Below are 23,955 nucleotides of genomic sequence, written 5' to 3'. Positions count from 1 at the left end.
ACAGCACCCTTTATATATGAGTCCCCCTTACCTTAGTGCACTCATCCGCTCAGAGGCAGGAGAGAGAAGGGAGGGGGGAGACTCCAGTCACAGACAGTAGATGGTAAGCTCACTCACCCGAGGATGGAGGCTTAGGCAATTGGCACCTTTCATCCACGATGTATCGGGGGGGGGGGGGGGGAGGGTCCCGGGCAGAAGGGGGAATCTGCACTACATGGGGTGGTTAAGGTACTTGGCACACCCCCTGTGCATGCCTATAGGTACTCGGTTACTTGGGGAGCCACAATTCTGTCTTAATAGTGTGTCCCGGTTTTAGGTGGTCTTAAACCTAAACGAAAACTCAAAACCAGGACTGTCCGGGTGAATCCTGGACAGGTGGCAACCCTAGTTTTCAGGGATCTCCCAAAGAAGGATAGAGTAGAGGAGAGCCAGTAAATTGGGGTGGGGAGTTCCAGAGAATGAAAGAGCCTCTGGTGAAGTCCTAAAGGTGAGCATGGGAGGAGGTGATGTGGGCGCTAGAGAGTAGGAGGTTTTGGGAGGAGCGGAGAGGATGGTTTTGGTGATATTTTGAGATGAGCTTGGTGATGTAACTCAGAGTAGTTGTCAATGGTTTTGTATGTTGTTGTTAGTATGTTGGCTTTTATTTGGTGGGCAAAGCCTGTGAATGGATTGCAGGGATGGAGGAGCAGAAGTCAGTGAAGGGATTGGCAGAAAGGGGTGGAGGACACCAGTAGCAGATCGGCAGAGAGGGGTGGAGGACACAGAGTAGAAGCCAGTGGCGGGATTGGCAGAGAGGGGTGGAGGACACTGAGCAGAAGCCAGTGGAGGGATTGGCCTAGGGGGCTGGAGGACACTGAGCAGAATCCAGTGGAGGCATTAACAGAGAGGGGTGGAGAACACTGGGCAGAAGCCAGTTGCAGGATTAGCAGAGAGGGGTGGAGGACACCAAGCAGAGTCAGTTGAGGGATTGGCAGAGAAAGGTGGAAGACACTAAATGGAGGTCAGTGTTGGGATTGGCAGAGACGGGTGGAGGGCACTGAGAAGAAAGTCAGTTGAGGGACTGGCAAAGACAGGTGGAGGACACTAAATGGAGGTCAGTGGAGGGATTTGCAGAGAGGGGTGGAGGACACTGAATGGAGGTTAGTGCTGAGATTGGCAGAGAGGGGTGGAGGACACTGATCAGAATCAAGTGGGTGGATTGGCGGAGAGAAAACACCGAGCAGAGGCCAGTGGCTGGATCGGCAGAGAGGGGTGGAGGACACTGAACAGAAGGCACTGGAGGGGTTTGCAGAGAGGGGTGGAGGACATTGAATGGAGGTCAGTGGTGGGATTGGCAGAAAGGGGTGGAGGACATTGGACAGAAGCCAGTGGAGAGATTGACAGAGATGGGTGGAGGACACTAAATGGAGGTTAGTGGTTGGATTGGCAGAGAGGAGTGGAGGACACTGAGCAGAATCCAGTGGGGAGATTGGCAGGGAGGTGTAGAGGACACTGAGCAGAATCCAGTGAAGTAATTGGCAGAGAAGTGTGGAGAACACAAAGCAGAAGCCAGCGAAGGGATTGACCAAGGGGTTTGGAGAACACTGAGTAGAAGCCAGCGGAGGAATTGGCCAAGAGGGGAGGAAAATCAGTGGAGGGATTGGCAGAGGGGAGTGGAAAACACTGAGTGGAGGTCAGTGGAGGGGGTGGAGGACACTGAGTAGAAGCCACTGGAGGGATTGGCAGATAGGGCTGGAGGATACTGAGCACAGGCCAGTAGTGGGATTGGCAGAGAGGGGTGGAGGACATGGAGCATAAGCCAGTGGCGGGATTGGCAGAGAGGGGTGGAGGACACTGAGCAGAAGCCAGTGGAGGGATTGGCCTAGGGGGCTGGAGGACACTGAGCAGAATCCAGTGGAGGCATTAACAGAGAAGGGTGGAGAACACTGGGCAGAAGCCAATGGTGGGATTGGCAGAAAGGGGTGGAGGACATTGGGCAGAAGCCAGTGGAGAGATTGACAGAGATGGGTGGAGGACACTAAATGGAGGTTAGTGGTTGGATTGGCAGAGAGGGGTGGAGGACACTGAGCAGAATTCAGTGGGGGGATTGGCAGAGAGGCGTAGAGGACACTGAGCAGAATCCAGTGAAGTAATTGGCAGAGAAGTGTGGAGAACACAAAGCAGAAGCCAACGGAGGAATTGGCCAAGAGGGGAGGAAAATCAGTGGAGGGATTGGCAGAGGGGAGTGGAAAACACTGAGTGGAGGTCAGTGGAGGGGGTGGCAGAGGGGGGTGGAGGACACTGAGTAGAAGCCACTGGAGGGATTGGCAGATAGGGGTGGAGGATACTGAGCACAGGCCAGTAGTGGGATTGGCAGAGAGGGGTGGAGGACACTGAACAGAAGCCAGTGGAAGGATTGGTAGAGAGGGGTGGAGGACACTGAGTAGAAGCCAGTGGAGGGATTGGCAGAGAGGGGTGGAGAACACTGAACAGAAGCCAGTGGAAGGATTGGCAGAGATGGGTGGAGGACACTGAGTAGAAGCCAGTGGAGGGATTGGCAGAGAGGGGTGGAGAACACTGAACAGAAGCCAGTGGAAGGATTGGCAGAGAGGGGTGGAGGACACTGAGTAGAAGCCAGTGGAGGGATTGGCAGAGAGGGGTGGAGGACACTGAACAGAAGCCAGTGGAAGGATTGGCAGAGAGGGGCGGAGAACACTGAGTAGAAGCCAGTGGAAGGATTGGCAGAGAAGGGTGGAGGACACTGAATAGAAGCCAGTGGAGGGATTGGCAGAGAGGGGTGGAGAACACTGAACAGAAGCCAGTGGAGGGATTGGCAGAGAGGGGTGGAGGACACCTAGCAGAAGCCAGTGGAAGGTTTGGCAGAGAGGGGTGGAGGCTTCAGCAAAGAGGGGTGGAGGACACTGAGCATAAGCCAGAGATGGGTGGAGGGCACTGAGCAGAATCCAGTTGTAGGATTGGCAGGGGGAGATGGAAAACACTGAGTGAAGGTCAGTGGAGAGATTGGCAGAGAGGAGTGGAGGACACTGAGTAGAAGCCAGTGGATGGATTGGCAGAGAGGGGTGGATAATACTCAGCGGAAGCCAGTGGTGGGCTGGGCAGAGAGCGGAGGAGGACACTGAGTAGAAGCCAGTGGAGGGATTGGCAGAGAGGGGTGGAGGACACTGAGTAGAAGCCAGTGGAGGGATTGGCAGAGAGGGGTGGAGAACACCATTTGGTGGCGCAGGTTACGTAGTGTAAAACAGCCTCAGAACCATCTGTACCATTTATACATGTTTATTTTGTAGGGCTCCAGGGCGATAAAGGTCAAAGAGGGTGTGTCAGGATTGAATGACCTCAGCTTTTGTTGGTAGTCTTCAATAAACATCCTTGTGTATTACACAGCAGGTGCCCTCAGACTATTCCGGGACATCTGGGGTCCACCATACTCTTCTATCACCTTATATACCCACAATGACTCATCACCTGCAGATGGCACCATCTTGGCACACCCAATGAAACATCAGATTTGGCAGTATTCTAATAAAACATACAAAATCTTCTCTTTTTTTTTTTTTTTAATTAAAAGTTACTTGATGTTGCAAAGACTACTAAAATGGATCATAAATTTTCCATTTCCATATTTTGTCTTTCATTATTTAACCTTTTTCTTTAGACTTCACTATTAACGACATTGAACTGCAGCCTTTACCTTCATCCATCATAAGAAATGGTGAAAATCTGAGGTTGAAGTGCCTTGTGAACATCGCCAAGACCGCCGACTTTGCGCTGGCCAGTACGTTCACCTTTTACAAGGACGACAATCTGATCCACAATGTCACCACCACCAGCTCTGAGGCCATTTTCGACATTCAGAATGCCAGCGTGTCCCGGTCCGGCTTCTACAAGTGTCAGATTAATGCAGACAGGAGACATAAGTCAAGCGAAGAAATGAAGGTGAAGGTCACCGGTAAGTCTAGCCTGGTCTCTGTTTGTACGGGACCACTGGCTAATACAGGATGCTGTTTTTGTTCAACGATACATGCCGAGTTCCCAGTGGTCACTACCAAGACTCCACTAGTTTATATGGACAGGCTCATAGCATAGAACCCATCATGTCAATGCCTCCATCAGTGCAAGAGGGGGTAAGACTGAAACATGGTGAATGGGGATCAGAGCTGGACCCCCATTGGCCATGGGCTCTGTAGCTTCAAACCTTCATATTAGTCTGTCACATTTTGATTATAGAGCCTAAAACTGTCTGAACCCACCAGAGGTTGATTAACCCTAACTGTAATTTGACTGTTGATGTGCTAATAGTGTATACATAAATCATATATGCATAGAAAGTTCAAATAAAGTCCAATAAATGCAGATATGCTTAAATTAAAGTCCAAAATAAGTGATGCATCTTGTCTGTGAACATAATCATATCCAGACTGTGAGAAAGTGAATCCCAACACCAAGTGAACAAATAAAATGGGCGCTCACCAGATCCAATGGGTCTGAATTGCCTTATAGCAGACAGACCTATTAGGCTTTACAAGATGATCTTGATTCCTCCTACGAACATAACCATGGAAGTCGTTTTCAACTCATGTGGCGGTGAGAAGAGGGAAGGAAGTCTCTCAAAACCAGATGACATAAAAACCAAAAAGAGGAGTGCACATAGCTTAATATTGCTAAAAACTTTTAATGAAGTAAAAGGAATTGCACTTACAAAATTTGCATGGGAACAGGCAATGTAATATAATGAAGTTCTATATTGGAGCAATATCCTCTGATGATGTCCGTGCGGACGATACGCGTCAAGAGCTCGCAGTAGAACTTCATTATATTACATTGCCTGTTACCATGCGAATTTTGTAAGTGCAATTCCTTTTACTTCATTAAAAGTTTTTAGCAATATTACGCTATAATGAAGTTCTATATTGGAGCAATATCCGCTGATGATGTCCGTGCGGACGATACGCGTCAGGAGCTCGCAGTAGAACTTCATTTTATTACATTGCCTGTTACCATGCGAATTTTGTAAGTGCAATTCCTTTTACTTCATTAAAAGTTTTTAGCAATATTACGCTATGTGCACTCCTCTTTTTGGTTTTTATGTCATCTGCTTTTGAGAGACTTCCTTCCCTCTTCTCACCGCCACATGAGTTGAAAACGACTTCCATGGTTATGTTCGTAGGAGAAATCAAGATCATCTTGTAAAGCCTAATAGGTCTGTCTGCTATAAGGCAATTCAGACCCATTGGATCTGGTGAGCGCCCATTTTATTTGTTCACTTGGTGTTGGGATTCACTTTCTCACAGTCTGGATATGATTATGTTCACCGACAAGATGCATCACTTATTTTGGACTTTAATTTAAGCATATCTGCATTTATTGGACTTTATTTGAACTTTCTATGCATATATGATTTATGTATACACTATTAGCACCGCACTTTATTTTTCCTTTTTGTCACTTTATACTCTGTTTATCAGTTATGTTGTGCTGGCAGCTTCTTTCACTTTGGTATTAGCGCTTATTAGAACACCATTGTTATTGACTGTTGATGTGTTTGACAAAATGTGATCATATATAAAAAAAAAAATACAGAAAGCAAATGATTTTACATCTAAAGAAAGGTTTTATAATTTCCTCCTGGAAAAAAATAGAAAGGATATCTTAGAAGTATAAAAATACGGTGTGCAATGTTTATTGAGGGATTACCTAATTTAGGGGTTTTTAAATTATGAGGCATGAGAGGACTCATCTGTGACCCCTGACATCAACCAAGGTCTTTGGGGACTAGGGACATGCTACAGTAGTGGTTGGAGACTAGGGACATGCTACAGTAGTGGTTGGAGACTGGGGACATGCTACAGTAGTGGTTGGAGACTGGGGACATGCTACAGTAGTGGTTGGAGACTAGGGACATGCTACAGTAGTGGTTGGAGACTGGGGACATGCTACAGTAGTGGTTGGAGACTGGGGACATGCTACAGTAGTGGTTGGAGACTGCAGACATGCCACAGTAATGCTTCAAGACTGGGGACATATTACAGTATTGGTTGGAGACCTAGGACATGCTACAGTATTGGTTGGAGAAAGTAGACATGCTACAGTGGTGGTTGGAGACCTAGGACATGCTGCAGTAGTGGTTGGAGACTGGGGACAGGCTACAGTGGTGGTTGGAGACTGGACACATGCTACAGTAGGGGTTGGAGACTGAGGACATGTTACAATAGTTGTTATAGACTGGGGACAGTATTGGTTGTAGACTGGGGACATGGGGACGGGGGGCATGCAAAAGTAGGGGTTGAACACTGGGGACTTGCTACAGTAGAGGTTGGAGACTGGGGACATGCTACAATAGTGGTTAAAGACTGGATACATCCTATAGTAGTGGTTGGATACATACTACAGTAGTGGAGACTAGGGACATGCTACTGTATTGGTTGGAGACAGGATACATGCTACAGTAGTGGTTGGCAGGGTCGGCCCTATCATGGGCCCCGCTGGGTCCATTGGACCCAGGCAGCACTTGGAGAGGGGCGGCAAATTAACTTCAAAGATTGTTTCTTCAGCAGTCTTGTGTGTCATCAGTTTGCGACACGTTACGGGTGGCATTTTCCCATCTTGTACTGACGACCGTAGTACAAACTGATGAGCATGAGAAGGCGGAGCTTCTCCTCTGGGGAACATCCCTCACGTGATTGTGGTGTGCGCAATGATGTCAGACATCAGCGCACTCCATCTCACGCAGGGCAGGCTGGATCTTCTAGGGCGGTGGGCTCGGCAGGAGTGATAGGAGGACTGAGTACAGACAGTGGGTATTTGGTAGACCGGTCCCATTGTGAGGTATGGTATGTTTAGATAACAGTATATATAATATTTTCTACATTTTCTACTTATATCAAATAATGGATGTGGGGGGCCTTTTGTTGGGCATGATTTTTTTTTTTTTTTCTGGGGGGGGGGGGGGGGGGCAGCATTTAATTCTTGGACCCAGGCAGCACAATGTCTTGGGCCAGCCCTGGTGGTTGGAGACAGGAGACATGCTACAGTAGTGGTTGGAGACTGGGGAGATGTTACAGTATTAGTTGGAGACTGGGGACATTCTACAGTATTAGTTGGAGACTGGGGACATGTTACAGTAGATGTTGGAGACTGGGGACATGTTACAGTAGATGTTGGAGACTGGGGACATGTTACAGTAGAGGTTGGAGACTGGGGACATGCTATAGTCTTGTTTGGAGACAGGAGACATGCTACAGTAGTGGTTGGAGACTGGGGACATGTTACAGTATTAGTTGGAAACTGGGGACATGTTACAGTAGTGGTTGGAGACTGGGGACATGTTACAGTAGTGGTTGGAGACTGGGGACATGCTACAGTAGCGGCTGGACACTGGGTGCATGATTTATTAGTGGTTGGGGACTATGGTCTTTGTTTATCCCTACTGCTGGCAGTACACCTGCCTCTGAATAGAAACCATCCCAAACAACCAATCCCCAAACCCTTCCTCCAATGGTGATCATTTTTACCTCCCTCACACAGCATTCATTGAAATCTACTAACACTTTTTCCAGCTTCTGCAGTTACTGTGCAGGCATTAAAGAATATTACCCTTTTAATCTTTTTTTTTTTATCTCCAAGGGCTGTCGACACCTTTGATCAGCATAACAAAGACGGAGGTCTCAGAGGGAGATGAGATTACGGTCAGGTGTGAAGCCCCAAACGAGGATCCCCCCATGACATTCAATTTCTACAAGACAGACAAGGAGAAGGGACTTCCAAAAAAGAAGCAGTCCAACAAGAATAATGCGGAAGCCACATATGATATTAAAGAAGGGGAGAGCATATTGCACTTTGAGTGCTCCCTGAAGCTGATGATCGACGATGAGCCAGAGTCACCTTTAAGTAGGAGGAAGACAGTGACCGTGGTGGGTAGGTACTCCTATTCCTCTACTGCATCTCTAAAGAAGAACTTTAAAAATTAGAGCTGCCTAAATCTCATTGTGCATCCATGGATGTCACCTAGATCGTTGAACCAAGGCTTATGTTCCTTAAGCCTCGTACACACGCGTCGAAATTCGGCCGGGAATTTTCGTCTGACGACCGATCTGCCGATTTTCGGCTTGTTAGTATGGTGCTCTCGACAACTGACTCCGACTTTTCGGCCGACAAAATTCTGGTGTGCAGGCTATAAAATTTTTGTCCACCGTCAAAACACGTCTGATTTTCATGCAGTCAGTACAGATTTCGACAGGGAAAAATCTTATGAGCAATACTGGGCATGCTCAGTGAAGAAAGAACACAAAGAAAGCAATCCAACACATGACATCACTTCTGAAGTAGAATTCTGTCCGACGATAAAATTCGTGTGCAGTCTAGAGCACATTCCAACCAACAGACACCACTCTGGACGACCGGTCGGCGGAAATTCGTTGCGTGTGTACGGGGCTTTAGAATCTTCAGTGGAAAGAACTTTAACTGGATGAAATTAGGCATTCATCTGTATCAACTTTGGGTGAACCAACTCTTCCCAGGCTCAACACTCACAATATAAAATACTTTTTGTTATTTCAGTTGGAGTGTGGAAGGGGTAGAATCTCAACTTTTTATTGCTGTCGGTGCCTCTATCTAGGAAATGTTTTTCTTCCTTCTTTTTCTGACTGAACGGGAAGTGAAGGGAAATCCACAGACAGCTCTAAATATAGTTTTTCAGTTGCAAAAAACATACTATGTATCGTAATGTCTAGTCCTGGTCAGCACAGTCCTACTGATGGACTTACATCAACATTAGCATTGCTTGTTCTGTGTCCTAACAATATCTACACAGTACTTTAGCTGTCATCACACCTTCACACAATGTGTTTTTCGGTTTTCCTACAGAGCCATTTAGCACGCCAACTATCACAGTTCGTCCATCAAACAATTTCACCGAAGGGGCAGTCATGGAGGTGACGTGCACAGTTCAGAAGTCATACAGGCGCTCCGAGGAAGTGACCATCACCTTACAAAAGGGCAACCACATTGTAAAGGCTTCCAACTCAGAAAGATTGACGTATTCTCAAGTGGCAACTGTGAGTGACATGGGCAACTACACGTGCAAAGCAGAAGGAAAAACAGCCTCAAAAACCACCACTGCCATGGTCGAGGTGAAAGGTACATCATGTTCCAACAGTTTTATCCATTTTATGTTGGCCCTCAGAGGGTTAGTGACCATGGCCTGGATTATTGGTGCTTCAGCAGCTTGCAAAGTTGGTACTCATGTGTCACAGTGTTGCATTCTTCAGTAATGGCAATTTTCTGAAACCTTTTGACATACAGGTTGATCTTGGCAATCAATTCACTGTCTATTGATAGTCAGATCTTCCAATCTACGCAAAATAGGGATAGGCTCTTGGAACCCAGCTGGCATTTTAATCAAGCAGATGGGTAGACTTTTTTTAAAAAAAACTAGACAAACATAGTGCCATTTTAAGCTACTGTATATCCATGAGTAGTGTTGAGCGAACACGGACTGTATTATTCGGGTCCATACCAGATAATTGGATTTTTGTTACCCGGACACGGACCCGAAAACTTTACTGTATGTTCGGGTTTAAAATCCGTGTTCGGTAATTTTATTTCCTGTATGTAATGGCGCGCTTTTAATGGCGGACTTTCAACAGCCAATCAACAAGCGTTTAACTGGTGTGCCATAGAAGCCATCACAGCCATGCCTACTAATGGCATGGCTGTGATTGGCCAGCTGAAGCAGGTGACCCAGGTCTTTATAAGCTATAGACACAGCGCGCAGTGCGTCAGTCTGCTGTAGTGTAGGGAGAGAGCACACACCACGGTGCTGGCTGCTGCTGATTAGGGACAGACAGGGAAAAACAACATTGTGCCCGAAAAGAATGCAGGGACAGGTCGGAGTGTAGGCAGGGAAAGATATTTGAGCATTTCAGGGACAGGCTGGAGAGAGTAGGCAGGGAGAGATTAGGAGACACAGGACAGAACAATCGTCCGTTAGCGATCTACATCGATTTTTCTGTGTGGGGGGTGGTGCAGTGAACAATCTTTTTGCCCTCACTTGAGCCCACTGAGGAGGAGGAGGAGGAGGGAGAAAAAAAATATTTTTATCAGTCTGTTGTGTGCAGCGTTCAGCTATATTTTACTACAGAGTGCTGTTCTAATCTGCTATTTAAAAATTACAAATGTAAAGAGGAATTTTTTTTAAGAGCACTTGCCATGCTCTTAACTACATTTTGCTGCAATTTGCAGCACTCTAGCCTTTTCCATTTGTTTTTTAGAGCAATTTTAGTGCCTGAAAGTTCGGGTCCCCATTGACTTCAATGGGGTTCGGTGTTCGAGTAAAGTTCGAAAAAAGTCCGGGTCACGGACCCAGACTTTTTTTTCAAGTTCGGCCGAACCCGCCGAACACGGACATCCAGGTGTCCGCTCAACTCTAATCATGAGTAATCCAGGCAAGGCTTCCCTTTCTTAGAAGAGTGTGTAAGCAGGGCCCTGATTCAGACCAGCAATGAACCTGCTTGCCAAGGGCCCCTCCCATCATCCTCCTGCAACTGGAAAGGAATAGGGTATCCACAATCGTAACGTGGAGGAAATCCACCATCTTGATTACTCATATTCTCCCAAATTCTCCAGAAATAAGGGAATGTCCTCACATTCAAACTTTTTAACGTTTACTGCAGCAGCAACAAAATGCACAGTTCTTTGCCGAATACAACTTCCCCTCTATCTCTTTATCCCCCAACATCGGGAGCACTGTACAACTTACACAGTAATATAATAGGATAGCCTCTTCCCATCAACCTCTGTCCCAAGCTCTTCTAGCCCTAGAATATATGGGACAAGTCTAGCCCCACCTACAGTATCTACCAAGGGGATGGGGTCTCCCTTTAAGGGATACTTACCCCCAACATCGGCAGCACTGTACAGTTCAAGCTTAACTTCAATGTAGGGTTGCCGACCATCACTTCCCCATTGTAGGTTCCAATAGGTGGATACTCCAATGGAACTTAAACCGGGTCTACCCCTCACCTCCTGAGGCTACAAGATTACATAATAGTATATAAGGGGTAGCCTCTTCCCATTAACCTCTGCCCCAAGCTCTTCTTGCTCTAGAATATAAGGGACAAATCTAGCCCCACCCACAGTATCTACCTAGGGAGGGTCTCCCTTAAAGGGATACCAACCCCTGCTTACATTTGCCGCCTCTGCCTTTTTACCTACAACATTGGCAGCACTGTACATTTCAAGCTTAACTTCAACGTAGGGTTGCCGACCATCACTTCCATTTCCTCACTGTAGGTCCCCTTTAGGTGGGTACTCCATCGGAACTTAACCACTTTTTGCGATTCAGCGCTGTGCGACTTTAACTGACAATTGCGCGGTCATGCGACGCCGTACCCAAACGAAATTTACGTCCTTTTTTCCCCCACAAACAGAGTTTCTTTTGGTGGTGTTTGATCACCTGTGCGATTTTCACTTTTTGCGCTATAAACAAAAAAATAGCGTTTATTTTGAAAAAATAACAATATTTTTAACATTTTTTTGAAATTCCCCCCAAAAAAGATGTAAAATTTTTGGCCAATTTGTTTTCTGCTACCCATGTTTGGTAAAAAAAATCGCAATAAGCGTATTTTGATTGGTTTGCGCAAAAGTTATTACGTTTACTAACTAAGGGAAAGATTTATGTCATTTTTGGTGTTTTTTTTTTAACGAGTAATGGCGGCGATTTGCGATTTTTTTTGCGGGACTGTGACATTGCGGCGGACAGATCGGACCCTTGACTGACATTTTTGACACTTTTGGGGGTACCAGTGACATTACTACAGTAATCAGTGCTATAAATATGCACTGTTACTGTAAAAATGACACTGGCAGGGAAGGGGTTAATTTTATAGGAGAGGGAGGGGTTAATGTATGCCTGGTGCTTACTGACGTGTGTGGGGGGAGGTGACTGAGTGAGCCAGGGACAGATCGGATGTCCAGCTATGCTGAACACTCCGATCTGTCACTCCCTGTCACTTAGGAGATCCGCCTGCTCTGTTTACACAGGCGGGCGGATCTCCAAACTAGATTCCCCGACGATCGGGGCAGAGCAGCGGCGATCACCGCCGCTCCTCCCCTGGCCCGACTCCCGCTGTGAATGAAAACAGCGGGAGCGCGCCTCCGGCGGCGCGCGAGCGCTGCCTACAGGGGAGGAGTCTAGTGACGTAGGTCTACGTCGCTAGATGATAACGAGCCACTGTGCCGCAGTAGCAGCACAGTGGCTAGTGGGAAAGTGGTTAATCCGGGCCCACCCCAAAGGGTTCACTTCTTAAGGCCACAAGCTTACATAATAGTATAATAGTGGTAGTCTCTTCCCATCAATCTCTGGCCCAAGCTCTTCTGGCTCTAGAATTTAAGGGGCGAGTCTAGCCCCACCCACAGTATCTACCCAGGGGACTGGGCCTCACTTAAAGGCATGCTAACCCCTGCTACAATTGCTGCCTCTGCCTCTTTACCCCAGCATTGGCAGCACTGTACATTTCAAGCTTAACTTCAATGTAGGGTTGCCGGCCATCACTTCCATTTCCTCACTGTAGGTCCCCTTAGGCGGGTACTCCAGCGGAACCTAAATCGGGCCTACCCTAAAGGGTTCACTTCCTGGGGCCACAAGCTTACATAATAGTATAATAGCAGTAGCCTGTTCCCATCAACCTCTGCTCCAAGCGCTTCTGGCTCTAGAACACGGGTGGCAAACACAAGGCCCGCAGGCCGAATCGGGCCCGCCAGACCTTTTCATGCGGACCACGTGGCGGCTGCTGCTTTTCACCTCTTTGTCACTGTCTCGCAAGCAAATACATCCTCCGGCGCTGCCTTTGTTTGAGCGCATGTGCGGCCGGCCGGTCTCCAAGGAGACATCTCACGCTCCCTCTGTCCTTCTAGCGGCGCCGGCTGATTGAGCTGAGCGCATGCCCGACCGGTCGGCCAGTCTCCTGCTCTCTCTCCTCAGTCCTCAGTCCCTCTAGCGGCGCTGGCTATTAGTGTCAGTGCCTTTTTTTTTTTTTTTCTGTCTGCGAGCTGCACCCTGAAAGCGGGCTTTTAGCCCAATGCATAGGCAGGGGTTGTACCAGAGCTGGGACAGATAGGAAGGTAAGAGAAAGCACAGATGTGAGAGAGTTTTTTTGGGGGGGCCGGGGTGGGGTGGTGAGGGCTGTGGAGGCAGGTGGGAGGATGGGAGCAGAGCGCACTCCTGAGCACTGCACGCCAAAACCCCGTACGCAACCCCGCACTCCGTACGCAACCCCGCACCCAGCGCACTCCTGAACTCGGCACCAAGCGCACTCCTGAACTCCGCACCCAGCGCACTCCTGAACGCCGCACCCTGTACCCAGCGCACTCCTGAACGCCGCACCCTGTACCCAGCGCACTCCTGAACGCCGCACTCTGTACCCAGCGCACTCCTGAACTCCGCACTCTGTACCCAGCGCACTCCTGAACTCCGCACTCTGTACCCAGCGCACTCCTGAACGCCGCACTCTGTACCCAGCGCACTCCTGAACGCCGCACTCTGTACCCAGCGCACTCCTGAACGCCGCACTCTGTACCCAGCGCACTCCTGAACTCCGCACTCTGTACCCAGCGCACTCCTGAACTCCGCACTCTGTACCCAGCGCACTCCTGAACTCCGCACTCTGTACCCAGCGCACTCCTGAACTCCGCACTCTGTACCCAGCGCACTCCTGAACTCCGCACTCTGTACCCAGCGCTCTCCTGAACTCCACAGTCTGTACCCAGCGCACTCCTGAACTCTGCACTCTGTACCCAGCGCACTCCTGAACTCCGCACTCTGTACCCAGCGCACTCCTGAACTCCGCACTCTGTACCCAGCGCACTCCTGAACTCCGCACTCTGTACCCAGCGCACTCCTGAACTCCGCACTCTGTACCCAGCGCACTCCTGAACACCGAACTCTGTACCCAGCGCACTCCTGAACTCTGCACTCTGTACCCAGCGCACTCCTGAACTCCGCACTCTGTACCCAGCGCACTCCTGAACTCCGCACTCTGTACCCAGCGCACTCCTGAACTCCGCACTCTGTACCCAGCGCACTCCTGAACTCCGCACTCTGTACCCAGCGCACTCCTGAACTCCGCAGTCTGTACCCAGCGCACTCCTGAACTCCGCACTCTGTACCCAGCGCACTCCTGAACTCCGCACTCTGTACCCAGCGCACTCCTGAACTCCGCACCCTGTACCCAGCGCACTCCTCAACGCCGCACCCTGTACCCAGCGCACTCCTGAACTCCGCACTCTGCACCCAGCGCACTCCTGAACGCCACACTCTGTACCCAGCGCTCTCCTGAACGCCGCACTCTGTACCCAGCGCACTCCTGAACTCCGCACTCTGTACCCAAGGCACTCCTGGACTCCGCAGTCTGTACCCAGCGCACTCCTGAACTCCGCACTCTGTACCCAGCGCACTCCTGAACTCCGCACTCTGTACCCAGCGCACTCCTGAACTCCGCACCCTGTACCCAGTGCACTCCTGAACTCTGTACCCAGCGCACTCCTGAACTCCGCAGTCTGTGCACTCCTGAACTCTGTACCCAGCGCACTCCTGAACTCCGCAGTCTGTACCCAGCGTACTCCTGAACTCCGCACACTGTACCCAGCGCACTCCTGAACTCCGCACTCTGTACCCAGCGCACTCCTGAACTCCGCACTCTGTACCCAGCGCACTCCTGAACTCCGCACTCTGTACCCAGCGCACTCCTGAGCTCCGCACTCTGTACCCAGCGCACTCCTGAGCTCCGCACTCTGTACCCAGCGCACTCCTGAACTCCGCACTCTGTACCCAGCGCACTCCTTAACTCTGCACTCTGTACCCAGCGCACTCCTGAACTCCGCAATCTGTACCCAGCGCACTCCTGAACTCTGCACTCTGTACCCAGCGCACTCCTGAGCTCCGCACTCTGTACCCAGCGCACTCCTGAGCTCCGCACTCTGTACCCAGCGCACTCCTGAACTCCGCACTCTGTACCCAGTGCACTCCTGAACCCCGCACTCTGTACTCAGCGCACTCCTTAACTCTGCACTCTGTACCCAGCGCACTCCTGAACTCCGCACTCTGTACCCAGCGCACTCCTGAACCCAGCACTCTGTACTCAGCGCACTCCTTAACTCTGCACTCTGTACCCAGCGCACTCCTGAACTCTGCACTCTGTACCCAGCCCATTCCTTAACTCTGCACTCTGTACCCAGCGCACTCATGAACCCTGCACTCCGTGCAACCGGCCCTTTGAGGGCAACTATACTGCTGATGCGGCCCCCAATGAATTTGAGTTTGACACCCCTGCTCTAGAATATAAGGGGCAAGTCTAGCTCCACCCACAGTATCCACCTAGGGGAGGGTTTCCCTAAAAGGGGTACTAACCCCTGCTTACATGTTTTGTTTTCCTGGCTCACATGTGCTCAGCTATGATCATTTGGGGAGAAAGAGTAGTAAAGCAAAGGAGCTAAAGTGCAAAAATATTCACATGTACTTGCCAGTAAATGTTCTTATAGAAAGGGGTGTTGTTATGTGTTCATTTTACCTAAACAATGGTTTTCCCAAAGTCTTCTTGCCAATAGGTTCAAGAGCTTGTAAAGGAATTTTTTTCTTTAAACTAAAATAAAAAATATGTTTTGCTTACGTGGTCTTGGCATGGGTGTTGCACAGAGCGTCCCTGAACCTCCTCTTCTGGGGTCCCATGTCAGCGCTCCCTGCTCTGCCTCTTTTTTGTGCGCCACCAAAGGAAGCCACTTCCAAGCCACACTGTGTGCATCAATAGATACACACAGCATGGCTCGACCCTGACTCCTCCTCCCTACTCACTGGATATAACTGGCAACGGCAGGAGCCAATGGCTCCTGCTGCTGTCAGCCAAACGTGGGAGAGCAGAGAGAGGGGAGAAGACCTGCAGATGAGCACAGCTCCGGGTCGATATACGGCTCGGGTATTTAGGGTAGGGAGTCACCATGCTGTATTTGAAGACCACAGATGTCCACATTCTCCTTTACTCCATAATTACATATAGATGACGTTTTATAATTTAATTTTCACTTCTTGGTTTTTGGAGAAAGGAAAGAGGAAGGAGAAAACGTTTAGTATGTTTTATTAGTATAAATGCAGATCAACAATGCAATAATCATGATTTTAATTCTTTTCCAGAGCTGTTTCCCAAACCTCGACTAACTATAAAGCCAACAGGAAACAAGACGGAGTTCATCAATGAAGGAGATATGGTGGCTCTGGAATGTTCCGTTTCCAGCTTGCCTCCTCAGGTGTCATCCACACAGGACTTTTATTTCATAGTAGTGAACAATGGAGAGCGAAGACATATGCGAAGGGGGGGGAAGTATATGATGCCAATGAGGTCAACGGACAGCGGAGACTACAAATGTCAAGTCACCATCGCCAACATCACCAAGACTAGTAATCAGGTTCAGGTAAAGGTCTATGGTGAGTAGAATGAGAACCTAAAATATCCACACCTCTGCCTATGAACACACATATAAGTGTATGAATCTGAGCGCCATGACATTAAAAATTAAGATGACATTAAAATGTTGGCACATGTGTCAACCACAAGGCCTGCGGGCCAAATGTGGCCTACCGGGCCTTTTCATGTGGCCCTCGCACCAAAGATTTGTTTTTAGCCAGAAATCCACCTCCGGTTCTCGCCCTCCGCTCACCACTGTCACTTGTAAACAAAGAAGCCGTCTGTGTTTACAGGCACAGCTTTCCTCTTGACACCTCTCACAGATCCCTGCCTGCCCTGCACCCACAGCGGGTGTACGTAGCGCATCCCTGAACTCTTCACTCTGTACATAGCGCATCCCTGCACTCTGCCTTTGTCGCGCACCCCTTAACTCTGCACTCTGTACGTAGCGCACCCCTGAACTCTGCACTCTGTATGTAGCACACATCTGAACCCTGCACTCTGTATGTAGCGCCTTCCCTGAACTCTGCACTCTGTACATAGCGCATCCCGGCACTCTGCCTTTGTCGCGCACCCCTTAACTCTGCACTCTGTACGTAGCGCACCCCTGAACTCTGCACTCTGTATGTAGCACACATCTGAACCCTGCACTCTGTATGTAGCGCCTTCCCTGAACTCTGCACTCTGTACATAGCGCATCCCTGCACTCTGCCTTTGTCGCGCACCCCTTAACTCTGCACTCTGTACGTAGCGCACCCCTGAACTCTGCACTCTGTATGTAGCACACATCTGAACCCTGCACTCTGTATGTAGCGCCTTCACTGAACTCTGCACTCTGTACATAGCGCATCCCTGAACTCTGCACTCTGTAGCGCACCCCTTAACTCTGCACTCTGTACGTAGCACATCCCTGAATTCTGTACGTAGCACACCCCTGAACTCTGCACTCTGTATATAGCACACCCCTGAACCCTGTGCACTGTACATAGCGCACCCCTGAACCCTGCACTCTGTATGTAGCGCACCCCTGAACCCTGCACTCTGTACATAGCGCACCCCTGAACCCTGTACTCTGTATATAGCGCACCCCTGAACCCTGCACTCTGTAAATAGTGCACTCCTGAAAAATCTGTATATAAGGTGACAGTGTGTGTCTTGTCAGATAGTGGAGGAGGAAGCAGTACTGGATCAGTAATCTGTATATAAGGTGACAGTGTGTGTCTTGTCAGATAGTGGAGGAGGAAGCAGTACTGGATCAGTAATCTGTATATAAGTAGTGGAGGAGGAAGCAGTACTGGATCAGTAATCTGTATATAAGGTGACAGTGTGTGTGGTCAGATAGTGGAGGAGGAAGCAGTGCTGGATCAGTAATCTGTATATAAGGTGACAGTGTGTGTGGTCAGATAGTGGAGGAGGAAGCAGTGCTGGATCAGTAATCTGTATATAAGGTGACAGTGTGTGTCTTGTCAGATAGTGGAGGAGGAAGCAGTGCTGGATCAGTAATCTGTATATAAGGTGACAGTGTGTGTCTTGTCAGATAGTGGAGGAGGAAGCAGTACTGGATCAGTAATCTGTATATAAGTAGTGGAGGAGGAAGCAGTACTGGATCAGTAATCTGTATATAAGTAGTGGAGGAGGAAGCAGTACTGGATCAGTAATCTGTATATAAGTAGTGGAGGCGGAAGCAGTACTGGATCAGTAATCTGTATATAAGTAGTGGAGGAGGAAGCAGTACTGGATCAGTAATCTGTATATAAGTAGTGGAGGAGGAAGCAGTACTGGATCAGTAATCTGTATATAAGTAGTGGAGGCGGAAGCAGTGCTGGATCAGTAATCTGTATATAAGGTGACAGCATGTTGCTTTTCAGACTCTTTGGTTCTTATTAGCCTCTAACATTTGACTTTTCTCCACCAGCTCCGGTCACCAAGCCTGAACTCAAACAGATTCTTAAGGGTAACAAAATGGTGGTCCTCGGGGACACCCTAACACTGACCTGCAGATCACCGACCGGCACCCCTCCCATTGTATATACCTTGTACCGAGAGGGAGAGCAGCTTGAGAGTAAGGTGATGAAGAATAATAGTGAGGTCACATTCATGGTCAACACCACCAAGCTGCATGATTTGGGACATTACCAATGTCACGCCTCCAACAGGAACCATAAGTCCAGTGCATTCAGCGAGGTTCTCAATGTCACCCTCATAGGTATGTCTTTTTATATACATTTCACATCTGTTAGCCTTTTACAGAAATATACATACTGTAGGCCAGGGCAGCATTGTAAGGGACCTTTTAAGCTGACCTGTAGAACAGTGATCTCCAAACTGCAGCCTGCGGGCCGGATATGGGCCTGTGCTTGCCTTTGGGCACCATGCCATTTACTGACACCAATGATGTAGCACTATTCCTCCCACTGACACCAATGATGGGACACTATTCCTCCCACTGACACCAATGATGGGACACTATTCCCCCCACTGATACCAATGATAGGGCACTATTCCTCCCACTGACACCAATGGTGGGGCACTATTCCTCCCCCTGACACCAATGATGGGGCACTATTCCCCCCACAGACACCAATGATGGGGGCACTATTCCTCCTACTGATACCAATGATGGGACACTATTCCTCCCACTGACACCAATGATGGGACACTATTCCTCCCACTGACACCAATGATGGGACACTATTCCTCCCACTGATACCAATGATAGGGCACTATTCCTCCCACTGACACCAATGGTGGGGCACTATTCCTCCCCCTGACACCAATGATGGGGCACTATTCCCCCCACAGACACCAATGATGGGGGCACTATTCCTCCCACTGATACCAATGATGGGACACTATTCCTCCCACTGACACCAATGATGGGACACTATTCCTCCCACTGACACCAATGATGGGGCACTATTCCTCCCACTGATACCAATGATGGGGCACTATTCCTCCCACTGACACCAATGGTGGGGCACTATTCCTCCCCCTGACACCAATGATGGGGCACTATTCCTCCCACTGACACCAATGAAGGGGCACCATTCCTCCCACTGATACCAATGATGTGACACTATTCCTCCCACTGATACCAATGATGGGGCACTATTCCTCCCACTGACACCAATGATGGGGCATTATTCCTCCCACTGACACCAATGATGGGGGCACTATTCATCCCACTGACAACAATGATGGGGCACTATTCCTCCCACTGACACCAATGATAGGACACTATTTCTCCCACTGACACCAATGATGGGACACTATTCTTCCCACTGATACCAATGATGGGGCACTATTCCTCCCACTGACACCAATGATGGGGCACTATTCCTCCCACTGACACCAATGATGGGGCACTATTCCTCCTACTGACATCAATGATTGGGCACTATTCCTCCCTCTGACACCAATGATGGGACACTATTCCTTCCACTGACACCAATGATGGGGCACTATTCCTTCCACTGACACCAATGATGGGACACTATTCTTCCCACTGATACCAATGATGGGACACTATTCCCCCTACTGACATCAATGATGGGACACTATTCCTTCCACTGACACCAATGATGGGGCACTATTCCTCCCACTGAAACCAATGATGGGGCACTATTCCTCCCTCTGACACCAATGATGGGGCACTATTTCTACCTTGAATACCAACAACGGGGTACAAATCCTCCCAATGATACCAACAATAGGGACTATTCCATCCACTAAAACCAATGATGGGGCACTGTTTACTCTCACTGACACCAAGGCATTTTCTAATCCTACTGGCCACAGTCTGGCCCCTCAAATGCCTCAAGGTCAGTAAACTGTCCCTTTGTTCAGTTTGGAGACCATTGATCTAGAAGTTTGAACTGAGCGCTAGCAAGGTATGAAATGAGTGTCTTAGGGCATTGGTGGATGGACAGATGCAGTATGCCTTTGGATACGAAAGTCTTCTGAGATCCTTCACAGGTGTATTTGACCTGCAGTTGACCTCCTACTAAGCTGCTTCAAGAAGCTTTTGCATTGATATTGATTTGTATGGAGATAAATGTGGTTCTGATGAAAAACAAAGGCCCAAGAACACAGGAGCTTTTAATGTATGGAGAGTAATACTAAGTATACAAGGCCGGGTAACCATAAGAAAGCCACAGTTTTTTTCACCCCTTACGGCAGGTGCCCCACAGTGCCATTGCTTAATGGAAATTTACCATTGTTCAGTAACTGGAGGACTAACTGCCAGATGGGACATTAAAGTAGAAGACAGATAGTAGAGGTCAATCAACTGATGGAGCAAAAGGTCAGAGTCACGAAGAGCAGCCTTAGAAGAGTTTTCAAAGAGATAGAGAGAGGGAAAGTTCGGTCTTGTGGAAACGCCATTTTAATGTATTTCATCCTCATGCAATATGTCCCACCTGAGATCCTGGTCACGTTTTATTGTATTTCATCCTCATGCAATATGTCCCACCTGAACATTTGATCACGTTTTAATGTATTTCATCCTCATGCAATATGTCCCACCTGAGCACCTGGTCACGTTTTATTGTATTTCATCCTCATGCAATATGTCCTAGCTGAGCACCTGGTCACGTTTTAATGTATTTCATCCTCATGCAATATGTCCCACCTGAGCACCTGGTCACGTTTTAATGTATTTCACCCTCATGCAATATGTCCCAGCTGAGCACCTGGCCACGTTTTAATGTATTTCATCCTCATGCAATATGTCCCACCTGAGCACCTGGTCACGTTTTAATGTATTTCATCCTCATGCAATATGTCCCAGCTGAGCACCTGGTCACGTTTTAATGTATTTCATCCTCATGCAATATGTCCCACCTGAGATCCTGGTCACGTTTTATTGTATTTCATCCTCATGCAATATGTCCCACCTGAACATTTGATCACGTTTTAATGTATTTCATCCTCATGCAATATGTCCCACCTGAGCACCTGGTCACGTTTTATTGTATTTCATCCTCATGCAATATGTCCTAGCTGAGCACCTGGTCACGTTTTAATGTATTTCATCCTCATGCAATATGTCCCACCTGAGCACCTGGTCACGTTTTAATGTATTTCACCCTCATGCAATATGTCCTAGCTGAGCACCTGGTCACGTTTTAATGTATTTCATCCTCATGCAATATGTCCCACCTGAGCACCTGGTCACGTTTTAATGTATTTCACCCTCATGCAATATGTCCCAGCTGAGCACCTGGCCACGTTTTAATGTATTTCATCCTCATGCAATATGTCCCACCTGAGCACCTGGTCACGTTTTAATGTATTTCATCCTCATGCAATATGTCCCAGCTGAGCACCTGGTCACGTTTTAATGTATTTCATCCTCATGCAATATGTCCCACCTGAGCACCTGGTCACGTTTTAATATATTTCATCCTCATGCAATATGTCCCACCTGAGCACCTGGTCACGTTTTAATGTATTTCATCCTCATGCAATATGTCCCAGCTGAGCACCTGGTCACGTTTTAATGTATTTCATCCTCATGCAATATGTCCCAGCTGAGCACCTGGTCACGTTTTAATGTATTTCATCCTCATGCAATATGTCCCACCTGAGCACCTGGTCACGTTTTAATGTATTTCATCCTCATGCAATATGTCCCACCTGAGCACCTGGTCACGTTTTAATGTATTTCATCCTCATGCAATATGTCCCAGCTGAGCACCTGGTCACGTTTTAATGTATTTCATCCTCATGCAATATGTCCCACCTGAGCACCTGGTCACGTTTTAATATATTTCATCCTCATGCAATATGTCCCACCTGAGCACCTGGTCACGTTTTAATGTAGTTCATCCTCATGCAATATGTCCCAGCTGAGCACCTGGTCACGTTTTAATGTATTTCATCCTCATGCAATATGTCCCAGCTGAGCACCTGGTCACGTTTTAATGTATTTCATCCTCATGCAATATGTCCCAGCTGAGCACCTGGTCACGTTTTAATGTATTTCATCCTCATGCAATATGTCCTAGCTGAGCACCTGGTCACGTTTTAATGTATTTCATCCTCATGCAATATGTCCCACCTGAGCACCTGGTCACGTTTTATTGTATTTCATCCTCATGCAATATGTCCCACCTGAGCACCTGGTCACGTTTTATTGTATTTCATCCTCATGCAATATGTCCTAGCTGAGCACCTGGTCACGTTTTAATGTATTTCATCCTCATGCAATATGTCCCAGCTGAGCACCTGGTCACGTTTTATTGTATTTCATCCTCATGCAATATGTCCCACCTGAGCACCTGGTCACGTTTTATTGTATTTCATCCTCATGCAATATGTCCCAGCTGAGCACCTGGTCACGTTTTATTGTATTTCATCCTCATGCAATATGTCCCAGCTGAGCACCTGGCCACGTTTTAATGTATTTCATCCTCATGCAATATGTCCCACCTGAGCACCTGGTCAGGTTTTAATGTATTTCATCCTCATGCAATATGTCCCACCTGAGCACCTGGTCACGTTTTAATGTATTTCATCCTCATGCAATATGTCCCACCTGAGCACCTGGTCACGTTTTAATGTATTTCATCCTCATGCAATATGTCCCACCTGAGCACCTGGTCACGTTTTAATGTATTTCATCCTCATGCAATATGTCCCACCTGAGCACCTGGTCACGTTTTAATGTATTTCATCCTCATGCAATATGTCCCAGCTGAGCACCTGGTCACGTTTTAATGTATTTCATCCTCATGCAATATGTCCCAGCTGAGCACCTGGTCACGTTTTAATGTATTTCATCCTCATGCAATATGTCCCACCTGAGATCCTGGTCACGTTTTAATGTATTTCATCCTCATGCAATATGTCCCACCTGAGCACCTGGCCACGTTTTAATGTATTTCATCCTCATGCAATATGTCCCACCTGAGCACCTGGTCACGTTTTAATGTATTTCATCCTCATGCAATATGTCCCAGCTGAGCACCTGGTCACGTTTTAATGTATTTCATCCTCATGCAATATGTCCCACCTGAGATCCTGGTCACGTTTTAATGTATTTCATCCTCATGCAATATGTCCCACCTGAGCACCTGGCCACGTTTTAATGTATTTCATCCTCATGCAATATGTCCCACCTGAGCACCTGGTCACGTTTTAATGTATTTCATCCTCATGCAATATGTCCCACCTGAGCACCTGGTCACGTTTTAATGTATTTCACCCTCATGCAATATGTCCCAGCTGAGCACCTGGCCACGTTTTAATGTATTTCATCCTCATGCAATATGTCCCACCTGAGCACCTGGCCACGTTTTAATGTATTTCATCCTCATGCAATATGTCCCACCTGAGCACCTGGTCACGTTTTAATGTATTTCATCCTCATGCAATATGTCCCACCTGAGCAACTGGCCACAATTTAATGTATTTCATCCTCATGCAATATGTCCCACCTGAGATCCTGGTCACGTTTTAATGTATTTCATCCTCATGCAATATGTCCCACCTGAGCACCTGGTCA

The 23,955-nt window shown here is 48.1% G+C and overlaps 1 protein-coding gene across 1 annotated transcript in view; it reads left to right on the top strand.

Moving 5' to 3' along the window:
- Positions 1-3,642: 3,642 nt before the first annotated feature.
- PECAM1 (platelet and endothelial cell adhesion molecule 1) overlaps positions 3,643-23,955 on the top strand; it is a gene marked incomplete at its 5' end in the record, with an annotated part of 122,529 nt that continues 102,216 nt past the window's right edge. Inside the window, 5 exons of the mRNA XM_082272891.1 lie at positions 3,643-3,946; positions 7,621-7,911; positions 8,860-9,132; positions 16,178-16,468; positions 18,364-18,654. Of these exons, the coding sequence (XP_082129017.1) occupies positions 3,643-3,946; positions 7,621-7,911; positions 8,860-9,132; positions 16,178-16,468; positions 18,364-18,654 (1,450 nt within the window). The remainder of the gene's footprint in view (positions 3,947-7,620; positions 7,912-8,859; positions 9,133-16,177; positions 16,469-18,363; positions 18,655-23,955) is intronic.

The sequence above is a fragment of the Pelophylax lessonae genome (genome assembly GCF_965119305.1).
Source record: "Pelophylax lessonae genome assembly, chromosome: 11".
Lineage (NCBI taxonomy): Eukaryota > Metazoa > Chordata > Amphibia > Anura > Ranidae > Pelophylax > Pelophylax lessonae.
The sequence above is the reverse complement of the archived record's forward strand: the minus strand, read 5'-3'. Positions and strand labels throughout refer to the sequence as shown.